Genomic DNA, 18,062 nt, shown 5'->3' with positions numbered 1-18,062 from the left:
TGTATCCTAGTTGCTTAAAACAGGCATGCAGCCTTTGTTTACAATGACCCAAGATCCACCAAGTAGGGTCAGATGCAATATAGTGGTTTGGAACGAAGCACCATACAAAATGGTGGCTCAGGGAACTGAGTTAATTATGACTGTACCCTATGACTAGAGGTGTGTTTTTTTTCATTAAAAACTCATGAAAACACAAAACACTGCCTTTTGGGTGTTAAAAAAAATCCAAATAAAAACACAAAGCACCATATTTTGGTGTTATGATAGTTTCCAGAAATTTAGATTTATTCTTCCAGTTAGAAATAATATTGTGGCTGCATCTGCTGACACTATATCACCAAAATCATCTATCTCATACATTTTTAATGTGATTATAATACAGTGTATATTAAATTACAGCCTTGGAACAAAAACACATAACAGCACAATTTGCTATTTTAATCAATAAATTTTGGGGGCAAAAATATCACCAAAAAACACACCCCTAGCTATAACCTAGGTTCTGGTATTCCCTTCCATTCACCTGGGGTTAAGTCCCACTGAATTCAATGGGGCTACTTCTGAGTAGACATGTATACAGTTGGTTTTATACCTCTTCAAGACCCTTATGTTCACTCAGGCCCAGGGGTGTGGCAGGTTTAAGAGTCTGCTGTTGCTTTTTAACAATTTTTTTTTCTTACTATGTTTATTGTGTCCTGTTATATATCGACAGGGACTTGTATTTTCATCTGTGTTGTTAGCCAGCTTGGGCCCTTTTGTATGAAATAGCATCAGGTGTTTTTAAATAATGGATAAAAGTAACTAGTCCACGTACGTACACCAGTACAAACCTACACCTGCACAACTCCTGAGCAGGCATTCCATTACAAGTCCATTAAAGGGGTGATCAGGAACACTACCCAAAATCCTTGTCCACTGAACTGGTGACAACCAATTAATGCTCCTATTTTCTTGATGAAGAACACAGAATCGCATTGAGCAATGACCACACAAACTCATTAGGCAGGGTTGATCATTCTTCTGTAATACTACAGAGAGTTGGAAACCGTTGCCAATTGGTCACCCAGAGCTCTACTAGCAGATTCCAGGCCAACCTTGATCCCAATACAGGGTCCAACCCTATCCAACTTTCCAGTGCTGATGCAGCTGCAATTCAACCCCAAGATATGGGGAAAATGTTCCCTTACCTTGAGAAGGCCTCTGTGACCAACCTCAGGAGGTAGTGGCACAGCTGCATTAGCACTGGAAAGTTGGCTAGGATTTGGGCCCACAGCCTTATAAAACTGTATAGATCAGTATTTCTCAGTGTTTGTCCCCTGCTGTACCACTTCACATGGTCCAGCTATTGGAAGTTCCACTGGAAGTGTCTGGTTATGACATCGTTGCTAGTTACTTCTGGGTTGGGAGGCCAGATATGAAGTGACAAACACTAGTAAGAGGCTTAAGGGTGAGCGGGAGGGCTCTTCAAGCATGCAAAAAGCATGCTTTTGAGCTCTGCCCGCCAAGCCTCCCACTGCTGTTTGTTGTGTTGTGTTCTTGGTCACTACCATTTGTTGTGTCATGTTCTTCTGCCAGGCAGCAGCTAACCAGGGGTCCCGTGAATACCACCAGGCACCACCTCAAGTACCACCAGTAGCATCTGTACCACTGGTTGAGAAACACTGGTATAGATTGAGGACAGGCTGGCTTTGGAGAACTGGACTGTTGAATGGGGGAAAGTGTTTCAGCCCTGAGAAGAAGAAGCAGGTGCATGGCTGAAGTGCAAGCTGACCACACCTGTGTCCCATTCAGGGATGTGCAGTGGGTGGGGAGGCAGATGAGGCAGAGCCCCCCCCCCAGGAGTCCTTTGAAGAGCGCTGCAGTCGGGTGAGGTGCCCACGCGCCCCCAACCCATGTGCTCTGTGAGGTGCCCACGCACCCCCACCCCACACTTTTCAGAGGACTGCGGTGGAGTCCGGACTGCACGCTTTTCGAAGGACTCCGGTGGGGAGGCTCTGCCTCACCTTCCTCCCCACCCACCGCACGTCCCTGGCCGCGCTGGGCACTGCGGAGCAAGACCTCCGCTTGGAATGCGGGACGTGGAACCCCAGCGACGGGGAGGCGATCGTTTCGAACGCCGCCTGAACTTCTCCTCGCCCTCGCTAGACGGCTTCGCGGGGGGCTCCTCTCGCCTCCGCCCCTGCCCGCTGCAGCGCTGAGAGAGCCGGCCGGAGGGGGAACCACTCGCCCTGCTATGGCCAGAGCCGGAGGGAAGGCTGGCGGCTCGCCCAGGTCGAAGCGTGCCGGTCCGGAGTGGGAGGCCACTAGAGACCTGCTGCACCCGCAGTTCCCTGGTGTGGGACCCGCACGAGAGGTGAGCCCCCTTCCTCCGCATCACTCCTCTTGCAGCCTCTGCCCTGCTTGGTGGGGTGGACGGGGGGGGTTACACTTGATTGCTCTGAAACTTCACCGGGGGGGGGATTATTATTCACTTAATCAAAGATGTGGGCAGTGGTGGTCTCACCTTATAGGGTCATAATTGAAGAGGTCATGATCCTGTTTTGCAGTAATTAGTATCGAATAATGGTCCTCTCAATTTGCTAGCTCCATTACACTCCAAATATGTGCTGGAAGGGCCAAAAAAAAAAAAAAAAAGGTTCATTGACTACTCTTTAGTCACTTATGACTAAAGGTGACTTTACAGGTAACTTGTGCATCCTATGCATGTCTTCTCAGAAGTAAGTGGTATTAAAGTGAATGGGACTTATTTCCAGGAAAAGTAGAAGTTGCAACCCTATGCATGTTTACACTGAATTTTTATAGGGATCGCTGCACTTGTTTAAGCCATTTCTACCCAACGTTGCAGGTACGCAACAGGGATCAAATGTGTACATCTGTGGGCTGGGCAGAAAAGGGTTTTAAGAAGGGGGGAAAATTAAAGGAGTGACAAACGGTACTTTATTTCTCTGTTTTCTTTTACTTAGGATATCACATTCTGCTTTTCGTTTCGTTTAAAATATAGATAATTAACGCTAAACTGTTAAAACAACAGTAGAGCAAGAATAAAAATAAGAGTAGCAGTAAGAAAACAATTGGAGATCTAAAATCTTATCCTAGCAGTATAAAAAAAATTTTATTCTTTTTACACACATGCATTGTCTGTGTGGTTCATTTGTCTTATATTAGGATTACACTGGGGCTGCAATCCTATATACACTTTCCTGGGACTAAGCCCTATAGAACACAATGGGACTTACTGCTGAGTAGTCATGCATAGGATTGTGCCCTGGGATGTTGTACCACAACATCATGCATTCTTAGATCATTCGGCAAAGTTCTGTCGTTCTGACAAAAAAGCATTCCCTCTTTTTTTTCTAGACAAAGTTGAATAAACAGCTAAATCGCTATTGTGCCCTTTGTGTACATGAAGAGCAAAGCTCTAGACAAAATTGTATGGTTAGAAAAATCTGCATCAATGGAATCAGTAATGCGCTCATTTAATGCACAAAGTGCATTCTGTAGATTGTAATACTTACAGTGCTGGCATTGGTGTTTGATTAAAAGTACCTATGCTGTGAGACACATGTCTGCTGAATCAGTCTATTAAAACATAATTGAGTTGGTATCCTGGCTTACTCAACTGCCAGTTTTCTAGGACCAGAATGATTTGTTAATGAAATATAGGGCCCAATCCTAATTGGATAACTTTCCTGCAGCCCAAAGGTAAGGGAACAAACCTTCCCTTATCTTGAGGAGGCCTTCTTGACTGCCCCCCCACCTCAGGATACAGCACGCACCTCATTGGCACACCTGCTTGGGTGCAGGAAAGTTGGATATAATTGGGCCTTTAGTTCCATTTATTTGAGCCACACTCATAAGATTGGGTGGTGGTAGGTGAAAATAGAATGATGGGCATCCAGCTTATTGAAACATTTGCTATGGAACAAAGGACTTTTTGATTTTTTATTTACTGAATTTCTACAATCCCAGCCTGCAATCAGTGGTTTATATCTCCAATGCTAAAGCAATTACAAAAAGCTGCAACTCTCCCCACTTGTATAAGGCTGCAGCCCTATACATAGTTATCTGGGAGTAAATCCCATTGAACATAGTGGAATGTACTTTGAGTAAACATTTATAGGCTTGGGCTTTTAGACTCTTGCTGGACTCTAAGATCCTAGATTTATTCTGCATCCAGCACCCACTTTTCAGACCTTGGGAGGAAAGCAAATGGGCTGTTCAAACTGAATTCACTTGGTGATCTGTTCAGAACCTAATGACTTGGGCTTTTTCTCCCAGTGCTAAATTGGTTCTGATTATACATTTTGGGGCCTAACTGAATTTATTTCCCCATCTGTTGCTGGATTTTTATTGTACAATACTTTGTACTTTGAAGTGTTTCTGTGCCTGCTGCCATGGCGATGGGGTTCTACTACTATTGCCGGTTGGTTTATAGCATCTGTAGATTTTAGTTAGCAACTTAAGAATCTGCCTTCTGCTGAGTCAGACCACTGATTCATCTAGTTCACTATTGTCTCTACTGACTGGTACTGTTCTGCTGCGTTTCACATGGGGTTCTGCTGCGTTTCAATGGGCAGGAGGTCTGGTCTAGAGGGTAGAGCCTCCGTCTGCCTGAAAATAACATCCACAAGGTCGCCAGTTCGAGGCCACTGGCACCGTGCGACCTTGAAGCAGCTGACAAGCTGAAGCCGAGCTATTCCATCTGATCTGAGCGTGGGAGGATGGAGGCCAGAATGTGAAGCCAGATCGGAATGAAACACCTTGAATGTAGTGGTTCTTGAAAGAAAGAACCTTCTTTCAAATTGTAAAAATCCCTATTTAATAAGGGATTTAAATAAAGCCTGCCTATGTAAACCGCCTTGAATAAAGTCTTGAATAAAGACCAAGAAAGGCGATATATAAATACCTGTTATTATTATTATATTATAATGTTTTCTGCTCTACATGGAGGTGCTGGGGTCTTCTGCAATCAAAGTAAGTACCAGCAATGGCCTCCCCAACCTAAATTTTGATATGCATTGTGTTTTAGTTATTATCATTAGCTGCTAAGAGTCATTTCTAAATGAAATAAACCAAGATATAACTTAGAAAAAATTAACAATTCATGAACAAGTGCAGTCAGGGCACTAGGAACTTTGGGATGAAATAGATTAAATAAATGTGGGGAGAGAATGGAAGGCCCAAAGGTTCAATGGATTTCAGTGAGTCTATGCAAAGTTAACTGAAAATGGTTGAATTGGTGAGGATTGGAAAGGGAGCAACCTGTTAATGTTTACTGGTCACCATCAAGTTGTTTCAACGAGTTCTTTCAGAATTACTCTCTCATATTTCATGTTCAAACTTCAGGTACAGAGGGATACAGAAGAAGTTAAATGTGAAACTTTTCTCTCAAGAGATAGTTCATGCTGTGTAGATTTCAAACTTTTCCTTTTCAATTCTCTAAAGGAGAATTTGGCCTATTTTGGATCATCTTTGTCTGTCTTGGTGATAAGACCAGCCTGAAGTTTTATCTGACAGTTGCATGTTCTGAAGTTCCTTCCCACGCCTTTCCAGCTGCTGCTAGTCTGAGTCTGGTCCTTTCTGATAAAGACATCAAATATCCACCCATATGGGCAATCAATTTGTGATGTTTGTTTCTGAGACTGAAAATATCTCATTTTCTGTTGTTTATAGTATGGCTTCTTGTAAATGTTGCTCACTTTTAAAATTCAAGAGGAAAAAAGTCTAGGTTTCTCAAGAAAATAGCCACTGTTCTTACAATTTTCAGACACATCTGTATTTCTTAGCTGTCCCACCAAACTCTCGTTCAGGCCATTATAAACATGGTTGACTTGACAATATGATTTTCAGCATTTCTTGTAATGCTCTATTAATTTAGAATTGCCATTTCTGGGTTAGCTTAAGCTAAACAGTGAACCCTATGGCATTCCTAACTCCTGATGCAGGAATATAAGTATTCTTGACATTAATAACCTCAAAGTCAGATCTATGGATCTGATATTCAAAGCTAAGCAAGTCACAGTTTTAGCTACCTCTGACTTTTTCTTGCGCCAAGGGATAGAAGTAAATACCAAATGGCAAGCTAATGAGAAGCAGAAGTTTGTATTCAAATAAATGGAACAGATTTTAGTGGGATTCAGTGTTTGCTGGATTGCAACGGGTGTGTTTAAAACAAGACAGGGCTAGGTGTATATGCATACTTGTTCTACACAAGAAATATGTATTAAAAAGGACAGAAGTATTTTCAGCAATGAATTGCTACAGCAGCTTTTATTGATAGTAATCATGCCTAGAGCACAGTGAGTTGGGATCACACATTTATCTTGATGTTCTCCTTACAACAAGTGAGGAAAGTGAGCGCTATTCCATCTGCTGGGGAAATGAGGCTGAGAAGTGGTTCTCCTGAGTCTACCTTGAGAGTTTTTTTGTTTGTTTAATTTCCTTTATTAGTAGATAATACCTTGAGAGTTAATGACAGAGGCAAGATGCAAACTGGGGAGTTACTGACTGACAACATACTAGTCTAGTGCAGTGTCTCAGCCATTACACCATTACATTACCCTGGTGATTTAACTGATTTCAGGTATGCATGGAGCAAAACTCACTTATGAGAGCCAGTTCATAACATGTGGTACTTATACTTGGTCCTGACTTGTACTTTTTGCAGAAGATCCTCTCTCTGAATTTTGTTCTCCTTTTCAGCTTGGACCTGATCGGCTCTCAGTAACCAGCAAACTCTGCTATGCCATTGGAGGTGCCCCCAACCAGGTTGCTCTCAGTGCCACCTCTTTCTTCCTTCAGATCTATCTCTTAGATATCGCTCAAGTAAGTACCTTGGGGGAATTTTGGCCTTCAGACACAAGTTAGAGAATGACATTCTTGGTAATTTCATGGCTGTTGACTTGAAATTCGGATAACTTCATTTATAAATAGGTCCCTATTTTTACGCTTATGTTTGTTCTTATACATCTTCCTGTTTTAGATTGTTTAAAATGATTGCGCTTTTTGGTATTTCAGATTACGGCATTTCATACGTCTTTGGTGCTTTTCGTTGGCAAAGCATGGGGAGCAGCTGCGGATCCTGTTGGTGGCTTTTTTATTAGTAAAAGCAAACAGACCAGAATTGGCCACCTTATGCCTTGGTAAATCTCATCGCAGTCTTATTCATTTTCTTCTTTGCTAGTTGCTTGTCTTGTCTTTGTCTTTTGTGTGCCTATCCATTAACTAAACAGGGTTGTTTTTAAGTAGCATATTTTTTGGAGTTTCCATTTTCAGTTGTAAATAAAACTTTGCAGAATGGTTGTACCTATGGAAAGAATATTAATGGAAGAAAGCTGCCAAATTAATGTATTCCTAATCCAACACTGAGTAGATACTCGCTGATTGAAAAGCGTTTAAATCACTAGATTTATTGGGTTTTGCCCAAAGAAATTTATCTTTGATTAAACACTATGAAAATGCCAAGATGATGTGGTTGAAAGTTGGCTACTGTCTGGGTGGAAATGAGAAGAATCTGAGATCCAAAGCACAATGAACAGGGGCTCTGACTGATGAAGGCTTCCTGGAAGCTTGGAGTGATACACAGGTGTAGCCCATATTTTCTTCACAACAGCCTTATAAAGTAGTACAATAGGTTAAGGCAGTGGTTCTCACATATTGAGCACTGGGACCCACTTTTTTAGAATGAGAATCTGTCAGGACCCACCTGAAGTGATGTCATGACCGGAAGTGACATCAACAAGCAGGAAAATTTTGGCAATCCTAGGCTGCAGTCCTACCCACACTTACCCAGGAGTCAGTACCATTTACTATCATTGTTAAAAGAATATACATAGTAGCTTGTTAAAAGTATAATTCTGTAACAGTTCCCCAAACGCAGTTACATATCATGGCAGCATCAGATCTAATATATTAAAAATAAAATATTGAAATGGATGGGGACGCACCTGAAATTGGCTTGCGACCCACCTAGTGTGTCCCGACCCACAGTTTGAGAAACACTGGGTTAAGGGATAATAGGATGAGTTCAAAGAAGGAAGGACGGACATTTTTTCACTGTTTTTTACAGTAGCTCTCTGCATCACCTAAATATCCTCTCCTGAATGTCGGGCGGGGGGGGGGGGGGAGATTAGGAATAGGGTTGGTTGGGGGGTTGCAGGTGGAGGGGAGAATTCTCAGAATTTGGGTGATGGATAACAACAAAATAAACCTTCAGGCATTCAGTCATTCCATGGCAGATATCTGGTGAATGCTGGATAACATTAGTTGCTAACACCCTTCTAGCTTCTTGAATTCCATGTACTCAAGTGTTGTAATTTGGACCAGCTAAGTAACTTGTTATCTTCCATGGCAAACAGATGAAAGGTCCTTTTTTCCTCCCCAATCCTTTTCTGAGAATGTGTAAGTCTATGTCAGGAATTCTCAAACTTTTCCCCACAGCGACTCACCTGTTCTGCAGTGGAGGGCACTGTGACCCATCTCTGGTGCTGGGCCTCCGCAGGCCTCAGAAGGCCTGAACCTGAAAGTAAACCAGAAGTGACTTACTGGCTGCTTCTGGAGGCCTTCAGTGTGGCCTCCAGTGGCTTCCAGAAGCCTCCAGTTTAGAGCCAACCGGAAACAAGAGTGGGTGGGAGGGCTGAACACAGGACCCACTGGACATCAGGCTGTGACTTGCCCAGTGGATCCTGATCCACAGTCTGAGAAACTGTGGTCTATGTTGTTTGATGACATTGTGTCCTAGCAATTTAAAATGTAATTGTTTGCCACTTGGCAGCCGATACTTGCTCTAGAATTATAAGCTTCACATATACAATGGTGGGCTAAAAAATGAACATAGGGGAAAGGATATATATTTTTCAGTGATGCCTTTATAAATGTTTCAAACTATTTGAATATGAATATAATTATACATCTTATTGCGCAGTCCTAACCCTTTATATCAGTGCTTTCCAGCACTGACATAAGGGCAATGCAGCTCTGAAGTAAGGGAACAAACATTCCCTTACTTTGAGGAGGACTCTGTGAGTGACACCCAACTGCAGGATGCAGCACACGTCCCATTGGCACCGCTATGCCAGTGCTAGAAAGCACTGACATAAGGGGTTAGGATTGCGCCCTTAATTAATACAAAGAATTAACAATTCTTCATGTATATGACTTGTACATAGGTAGGAGACAACAAAGCCCCATACCCGCTAATATATATTAACTGTCAATAGGCTAGTACAGTTCAGTTGTCATCAGCATCGTCAGATGATATAAACCGGGCCACTTATACATTTTCTTTATTGTTGCCAGTATCTTCATTGAGGGCAGTCTTGAGCAGAATGTCTGCAACTGATGTTGTCATCATTCCAAGTTGTATTTAAGGTCCCCAGTTTTATCAACCTTCCACTCATGTCCACTTGGGGTTAGGATATGCGAGATGCACCTTTTTCATATGTGAATTTTATAGTTGACATGCAGAATGTTCATCTTTTGAGTGACAATCAGCATGGTGGCGAGAAAAGCAGGTTGATTGCCTCATAACTGAAAAGTGCCAGATTAGATTCTTGGTGGAATTTCTGCCTGACCAAATCATGACACAATTGGTTGACATCAGAATCTGATGGCTCATCACATAGACAATCAAGAAACTTCCCTGACTTCTTGAAGATCAGCATTGCTAGTATTTGGGAAACAAGAATGTTTTGCTGTGATTTTTTCCCCCCTTGTTAATGAAGTATGGTTGTCAATGAAATATGATTGAACTTGAGTCGCACCCAAAATGAAGTGGAAACAATGCTGTACTCTTCAGTGTGCCATGTTTACAGATGAGACATTTGACATGCAACAATAATCTTCCTTGCAACTGTGTCTGAGTACACATTCTGCTGTAATTGGCAACCATAAAACAAGAGCAGCATGAACACATCTGTATCCAGCAATGAGGTCAGCTTTCGATTATGCAACCACATTTAAGTGATGCAACAGGATCTTGAGACAAAGAATGTGCTGGGGTGAGAGTTTTCTACTGTGATGCCATCTGCTAATGTCAAGAAGAAACGCTGACCCCACAGACAAATATTCAATGCAAGTAGATTACCCCTTATCCGGACATCCAAAATCCATCAGGTTAGTGTTGTCAATATTTCAGAGGAAATGCTTCTGATCTTTTGGCACTTCACTGATAGGCCTTTAACCAATTATGCATCACAAGATCCTTTTTTCCCCCCCTCTTCTCAGCAGGTTGCCATTGTACATAAATCCTGCTTTAAAATAGAGGAAGAGGTCCTGTCCTTTTAAACATATTCATGAAGCACTACTAAACAACATGCATGTCAGAAATTTTGTCAACCTATCTAGTGGCTAGAAGGAATTTAGTGGTTGTTGGCCATGGCAGTTCCACAGGACCTTTGAAGGCATCTACTATGTGGCAACGAAAAATAGACATTGCTTCTCTTTCAAAGAAGCAAATTCAGATTTTACTGGCACAGCCTGTCTAGTGAACATATATTATTTTTCCCCTCTCTCAAGAGACACCAGCTCCTCTGGGGAGGAAGAGGAGGTAAGCCAGCAAGATGGAATCTACTATTGTATCCTACACATGCTGTGCTTTCTAAGCTAGACTGCCTCCTCCCCCACCAAGAAACACCAACTGCCTCTGAGGAGGAAGAGAAAGAGAACAAGAACAAATAGAAAAAAATATTGTGCCATTCTCTAATTCCATGGGATAGAGCAGGATATAAATCAAAATGATAATTGTTATTGTTATGAGCCAGTCTGGAGGCCTCATGAGGACAGAAGGGTAGGATAAAAATGTCATAAATGCAGGACATTAAGACAGTCTTTGGCTTGTTTGCCAAAATTTTATTCTCTGACAAATGTTCTCCTCTCCCATGGGTTACAGTCAAATGCTGTAAGTGGAGGTGGGGCTTCAAGAGCATGGCAGGGCAGAGCTTGCCAGTGCTCCATCACTGCCATTTCAGAGAGATGAATATCTGAAAAGGGCTTTTTCGCACCAACAATTGGTATGGCTATGAGATTGATTCCTTGAATGCAGCAAAGTATATTGTAATCTTGTTTCGAGCCTCTCACTTTTTGAAAAATGATAACTCTGCAGTTTTGGATTACACATTTGGTTAGTTGTTCATTTCTCCTCTTCCCTATCCTAGAAATCCGCTTGTCCTGTTAACCACAAAATATTAACTCCTTTGATACAAATAATACCTTTGGAGTATCATATATCTTTCTCTTGGGCTGCTGATTACTTGTCTCCTCAACTAGAGTCGGCCTTGTTCTGATACTGTCACAAATATCAATAACGTCTGGAATTCAGGATGCATCTTTATGGTGTTGTGACATACTTGAAGGAATTTCATTACCTGTATTATCAAGTTGGGCCTTTTTTTGCATGTCTTCAAGAACTTGGTTTGGAATCAGTTGAATGAAGAGAGGCTTAACCGTAGTTTTGTTCTTGTAGAGCAGGGATGCCCAAACCCCGGCCCTTGGGTCACTCATGGCCCTTGAGGCCTCTCAATGCGGCCCTCAGGGAGCCTGTGGCCGGTCAGGAGGGGCCGTTCGGGCAGCGGTATCTGCCCGAGGTCTTCTGCCGTGAAGACAGATGCAAATAACTCATTTAATTTCTCTGCCATCTCTAAGTCTCCTTTTATCTCCCCCTTCCCTCCCTCACCATCCAGAGGGCCAACCGCTTCTCTGGCGGGTTTCCTGCTTCTAACATATTTGAAGAAGCTTTTATTATTCCCCTTAATGTTGCTGGCCATGCATTCCTCATAGTCTCGCTTGGTTCCTTTGCTTAGGAACCAAGACAAGCATAGTCTTTGCTTGTGGTTCCTCACACCCAGCCTCTAGCATTGCTTTTCATCCCTCACAGAATAGAAAAGTTATTGTATTGGACCTACATTCTCTCATCTTCTATCTTTTCAGTTTGCCAGGACACCCAATCAGCTGATGAATACATAACATGAATAGAGAGTGGAGAAATACTGTGCAAACAGCACTGTTCTGAAAGAATTAATCTATGCTGCCTGTTCGTTCAGGTTTAATTGAATCCATGGTCATCTAATTACATTGTGAAGTGGCTGCTTTACAAGAACATGGGAAAATTCTGCTCTAGCTAGAGGTCGTACTCTGGGAAATTAATTGCCTGTGCTCATCATTCAAAAATAGCAAGGCTGGAAGATACTCCACTCTGTCCTTCTGCTTCAGTACTTAGACTGTATTGCAGTTTATGAGGCCTGAGTTTGCTTTTCCAGGGCTTTTTTTGTGGGGGTGGGGGGAACTATATTAACTCATGAAAATCATCATCTTTGTTTCTTTGGCTTTCTTGACATCAAATAAATAGAAGCAGAATCACTTTGAGTACCTTAAAGCATGGAGACAACTACTGGCAGCTTTCCTTCTAGGCAGGGCCAGCCTTGCCATGGAGTGACCCAAAACACTTGCATGGAGCCGCATCCTTGGGCATTCAGATGAGCCCCTAGCCCAAGTAGGCAGGGTTTAAGCATCAAGTAGGTAGGGACAGGTGACTTGGAGCATGCCCCTCTTCCCTTCACTTACAAAAAGTGTGGTTTGCAGCCTTCCTGCTCTTCATACTGCATCTGTTTCAGCCATTTCTGCCCAACGTTGCATATACACATCGGGATCAAATGTGTACACTGGGGGCTGGGCAGAAATGGGTTAAAATGAACAGGAGCAGTATATGTCAACAAAGGGGGAAAAAAGGTCTGGTTCCTGGAGGTGCACCTGGCGTCTTCTCATGCTAGTCTTTGATGATCACACCCCCATGTTCGAACTTTCCAGAAATGCTTCTATTCATGGATGAAGTTTCCAGTGGTGGAATGAGCTCTGGATAGCAGAAGTACTAGTTACTTTACCATTCTTACCATTTAATACTTAAGATAACTCTCATCCCAGCTGACTATGAGGAAACAGTGTCAATATTCAAAAACCAGAATTGCCCCTTTCATGCTTTTGCCCCCCCCTTTGAGTTTTATTTTTTACATATCAATATACTCCATTTGTATGTTTGATGCCCACCATATTGTTTGTTTTCCAGGATTTTGGGCTGTACACCTTTCATGATGATCTCCTATTTCTTTCTGTGGTACTTGCCTCCCTTCACTGCTGGAAAAGTCGTATGGTATCTGACTTTCAATAGCCTTTTCCAGGCACTGAGTACAGTAAGTTGATCAATGATTACAAGAAATGTGATAAAAAAGGCTCTTGTTTGGCCACTGAATTGAATTTTTTTTTTAAATAAACAGTGTAACTGTGTAAAGTCATGGGAGAAAGTGATGGGTTTGGCAGTGGCTATTGTAGGCCTGGGTTAGGGTCTCTACTCAACCATGATGCTCATCATCCCTCAACCTAGACTATTCTATAGAATTGTTCTGAGGATGATGGACAAATGAATGGTAATGTACTTTGCTGGGGAAATGATATATTTGGCACATTCTTTGCCTGCCTGTTATAAATAGGCCAAAAATAAAGTATTGACTTTTTACATGTGAAATAGTGTTCCCTTGACTACTCAACCTTGCGTGAGATAAAGTGGCTCTGTTTTTCTGTGTCATTTTTTAAAAATAGATAGATAGTTTGACATGTGTATATCCTGTCTCAAATCCATCTACTTGGAAGTAAGTAAGTCACAGTGATTCACAGCCCAAACCTGAGCTGCCTGGCACACAGGCTTGTAGTGGCTCCGAAAATGTCTGCCACTAAATCCTGATATCCAGGTAGCGCCAGTGGCTCCTTGGAAGAAGGGGACTTTCGTCTCTTTCCCCTGGGTAAGGTGAGTAGCCCCACAATGGGTCTACAGTGACCCAAGGGTCGGCGTAGAATCAAGAGCTTCCATGTCTAACCAGCAGCCTGACACAGAGGCTCAGGATCCAGTGGAGAGAAGCTCCACCAGTCCCGCCTCCCTCCCTCCCGCCTCCCTCCCACTTCCAGCATGCCTCCTCCCTGTACTCTCCCCGCCCTCCCCCACCTCCCCTGGCCCAGAACACCTCCTCCCCGCCTCCCCCACGCCCCCACCTACCTCTCTGTCACCCAGTGGTTTGGGTGACCGTGGAGCAGCGAAGCAGCAGAGGTCCACCGGTGCTAGCCCAGCACCAGCCAGCGCTGAGCTAGAACTGGTGCTGAGGGCTGCAGATATGCCTTATGGCATGTTTGCAACAGTGTGCGCTGGTGATAAGCCCCTGTTGTGTAGGATTGGGCCCTCAGGCTACAATCATACTTTCCTGGGAGTAACACAGTTCTGTTTAGTCATGCCTGGGATTGTGCTGTTAAACCAGTTTCAAGTGACTGGTTTACAGCTCAATCCTATCTCCCCTTGCTGCTGGCAGGCTGTGTTGTCTGTCAGCGGAAGGAGGAGGATGCCAGCAGAACGTCACTTTTGCTGACAAATCCAGTGAGGCCATCAGCACAATCACTGTTGGCCAGGCGCACTGACCAGTGAGGATTCCACCTGCCAGCGTGAGGTGAGTGATGGTGGGGGCAGGTGGTAAGGAGGAACAGCAATGGGATGGAGAGAAAGAGTGGAGTTTCTGGGTGGGGAGGGAGGTGGAACAGGAGAAGGGATGGGACTGGTGGCACTTGTAAGCAGCCAGATTCTATCCCTCTCTCTTTCACCCACCATTACTCTCCTCGATTCTGTGCCAGCAAAATAGCTGGTGTGGGACCAATGGCATAACAAAGTCATTTGGCACCCGAGGCCCATAAATTTTTGGCACCTTGCGTAACAAAACTTTCAGTAATAGTCATGACATGAAATGAATTATAAGAATGGCCAGAGAAGAAGTGTAGATAGTGAACATTTTCTTTTGTTGAGTTTTGTATATATATATATATATAATATAAAAATACTAACTTAGTAAGTTTCTATATTTGTACATTTCTATATAACTTTGTATATATAATCATACCAATAAACATGCTTCTCTTGCAGGAGGCTGCAGCCAGTACTAGCCAGATCATGGCTGCAGCCAGGGTCACTCCCACCGCCACCATCATCTTGGGGCAATCTCTCAGACACCCCCCTGCAGCCTGGCCCCCTGGCCACCCTTTTTGTACGCCACTGCACCAAGGAGGACCAAGGAGACCATAGGGAAAGCAGAGGCTTTCTCCAGGGCAAGAGAACAAAAGTTCACTTATCCTGATGAAACCTCTGCAACTACACCCGCTCCCCTCCCCCAGCCTAGGATGTAAGCTGCATTGGGTGCCTGCATCAGCAGAGGAGAAGGGCAGTTAGGTAGGATTGGCTGCTACTCTACACACAATGACTTGAGAGTAAGCCCTATTGAATACAATGAGACTTACTTCTGAGTAAACATACGTAGGATTGTATTGTTAATATAACTAAAGTAAAACCCACCTTTTCCTTGAAGGCATTGACACCACACTTTAGTCTATTTCCCTTTTTAATGAACTTAAAAGGAAACAATTGCATGTGCCTCTCCTCTGCTTCCCTTCCCCTCCTGCTGTTCTGTTGTCTTCCTTGCATTACCATCTAGATCAGGGGTGTCCTAACATTTTGGCAGGAGGTCCACATCATCTCTCCGATACTGTGTCAGGGGCCAGGGGGAAAAAAGAATTAATTTACATTTAAAATTTGAATAAATTTGCATAAATGATTATATTAGAACAGGTACTTATATGAATGAATGAAGGTCTTGCAGTAGCTCAAGGCCTCTAAAAGGCCTTGCACAAAGTAAGGCTGGCCTTTCCTTCGCTGCCACCGCTGCATCACAGACATGAAACAGCAAGTAGTGGAGGAAGCCCTTGTTTCACAGCTCACGTGAGAGGTTGAACAGTCGCCCTCATGCTGAGAGCGGTTGCGTCAGGCCAGCACAGGCTCCAGCAAGTCTCCAGAGGGCCAGATGCTCATTGGAGATTGGGGGCTCCCTAAGGGCCGGATTGGGAGTCCCTGAGGGCCGCAAGTGGCCCCCGGGCTGGGGTTTGGGCACCCCTGACCTAGATTGTAAGTTCCTTACAGCACAGATCTGTGTTTTTCACTCTGTGTAAAGTGCTGTGCACATTGATGGTGTTGTATAAATAACATTACATGTTTGTCCATAGCAGTGGTTCTCAAACTTTTTGATCTCTGAGCCCTTTACGCTCTTCAGCAGAGTCATGGGGAGCCCTACCAGCTCAAGTGCCATGAGGCTTGGGTAGCCCCAGAGAATCATGGAGTGGCACATTGACAAGCAAATGGCAGGCACTTATAGTGTGCTCGTGGATCCCCTGAAGGGGTCTCAGAGAGCCCCAGGGCTCCTAGGATCACACTTTGAGAAGCACTGGTCTATAGAATACTTTCTGTTTTGCATCATTCTGACATCTTTTTCCTTTCAGACTGTGGATGCTGTACAGTTCTAGCCATAACGTAAATGATGATATTGAGATCCATTAACACCTGTGCAACATGTAGGATAGGAGGAAATGAAGAAGATTGCCTCTCTGGTGTAACTTTGTAATTCAGTTAACCAGAGAGTATAAGGCAGCGATTTTCAACCAGTATGCCATGGCACACTGGTGTGCCACGAGTGGTCCACAGATGTGCCGTGGGAGTTTGAATTAAATAAATAAATATTGTTGATTAATAGGGCCATTAAGGGATGTGATCCCCCACCAGCAGCATGGCATGCCTTGACAATTTTAGTACCTTGTCAGTGTGCCATGAGATCTAGAATGTTGAAAATCGCTGGTATAAGGAAACATGCTATTCATCTTCTAGTGATTGTAGGTCTAATATCACCTCTTTTGAGTAGTTTTGTAAGGTACATATGACCCTTTTGATCTAGTTGGTAAATGGGATACATCAGTTCTCTTATAGAATAGTTCAATACAAAGTTGATGAACTGTTAGGTGGGGGCTTCCATACTACAGTTGGTTGGCCTTGTTAGAGGACATCTTTCTAAACTAATGCTTGCAGACTTGCATATCCTATGCAAGTATTTGGCAATTATACTGTGTAATTTTGGAAGGTCATTATTATTATTATTATTATTATTATTATTATTATTATTATTATTATTATTATTATTATTATTATTATTATTATTATTAATGACAGTACTGCTTTTCAACTAAAAGTTCACAAAGGGGTTTACAGAGAAAAATCAAATAACTAATGGCTCCCTGTCCCAACAGGGCTCACAATCTAAAAAGATTCAAAAGTCATGAGCATCATGAAGAATTTTTATTCTTGTCTGTCTTACTGGGGTGCGGGAATCCCATTTACTGGGTTGCAAGAACCGTGGCTAACCATATCCACAAATGTGGGGGGACACCTGTATAGGAATTGGGTGATTAGTGTCATGTTTGAGAATATTCTTAATTTTTAGTAGGATATTTAAAACTGCAAAAGACTGCTTTAAAATAAAGGATGAGGGCAGTACCTTCATCATAGGTAGTATCCTGCCTTAAGGAAAAATGACTTTTGAGGGTTGGATAACTGTGGGTGAAAGATGACCCACACCTGGTGATGAACAGGATTCATACGGCCAACTATGCAGGTGTACTGTGTTTATCATGACGAACAGCATGGTAAATGGAAATACTTTCTTGATTTGTGTGTATGTTCTTTTTTTATAGCTCTATCATGTACCATATACTGCACTCACCATGTTTCTCAGCACAAACCAGCATGAACGAGATTCAGCAACAGCATACAGTGAGTCTAAGGAGATGCAGCCTCACTAACAATGATTTTTAAGTGTAGATATAAGCAATTATTTTAATTTAATTATATTTAATTTCTTCAGGTTAATAAGGAGTTGCCACAAAAAGAGGCATGTTGGAAAAAATAAACCCATGCATGTGCACAATACAGACCCATATATATGTGCAGTCCTGAATACAGACCCATATATTGACCTGCACAGAGCTATAAAGTGGAGAGGCAGCAGTGTCATATTAACTATGAAATGATGCACCATTATAATACTTAGGGTGCAATCCTACAGCATCCTTGTGCTGGCCCGGGAGGGTCGCAAACATGCCATAAAGCATGTTTGGGCCTCCTCAGGAGCAAGCTGCACCAGCGCATGGAGGTGCACTGGAGC

At 43.0% G+C, this 18,062-nt stretch overlaps 1 protein-coding gene across 3 annotated transcripts in view; it reads left to right on the top strand.

Annotated features, from left to right (window-relative positions):
• The first annotated feature begins 2,052 nt into the window (after positions 1–2,052).
• The window catches only part of MFSD2B (MFSD2 lysolipid transporter B, sphingolipid), a 35,850-nt gene continuing 19,840 nt past the window's right edge, over positions 2,053–18,062 (top strand). For all 3 annotated transcript variants that reach the window (XR_010794989.1, XM_066639832.1, XM_066639831.1), the window contains exons 1-5: positions 2,053–2,353; positions 6,703–6,825; positions 7,018–7,142; positions 13,058–13,181; positions 17,593–17,671. Coding sequence is in view for 2 of the 3 variants with exons in the window: in XM_066639832.1 (XP_066495929.1) it covers positions 2,234–2,353; positions 6,703–6,825; positions 7,018–7,142; positions 13,058–13,181; positions 17,593–17,671 (571 nt within the window). In the remaining variant the exon portion in view is untranslated. The remainder of the gene's footprint in view (positions 2,354–6,702; positions 6,826–7,017; positions 7,143–13,057; positions 13,182–17,592; positions 17,672–18,062) is intronic.

This window comes from Tiliqua scincoides, chromosome 1 (genome assembly GCF_035046505.1).
Source record: "Tiliqua scincoides isolate rTilSci1 chromosome 1, rTilSci1.hap2, whole genome shotgun sequence".
Lineage (NCBI taxonomy): Eukaryota > Metazoa > Chordata > Lepidosauria > Squamata > Scincidae > Tiliqua > Tiliqua scincoides.
This window is presented reverse-complemented; position numbering and strand designations above follow the sequence as displayed.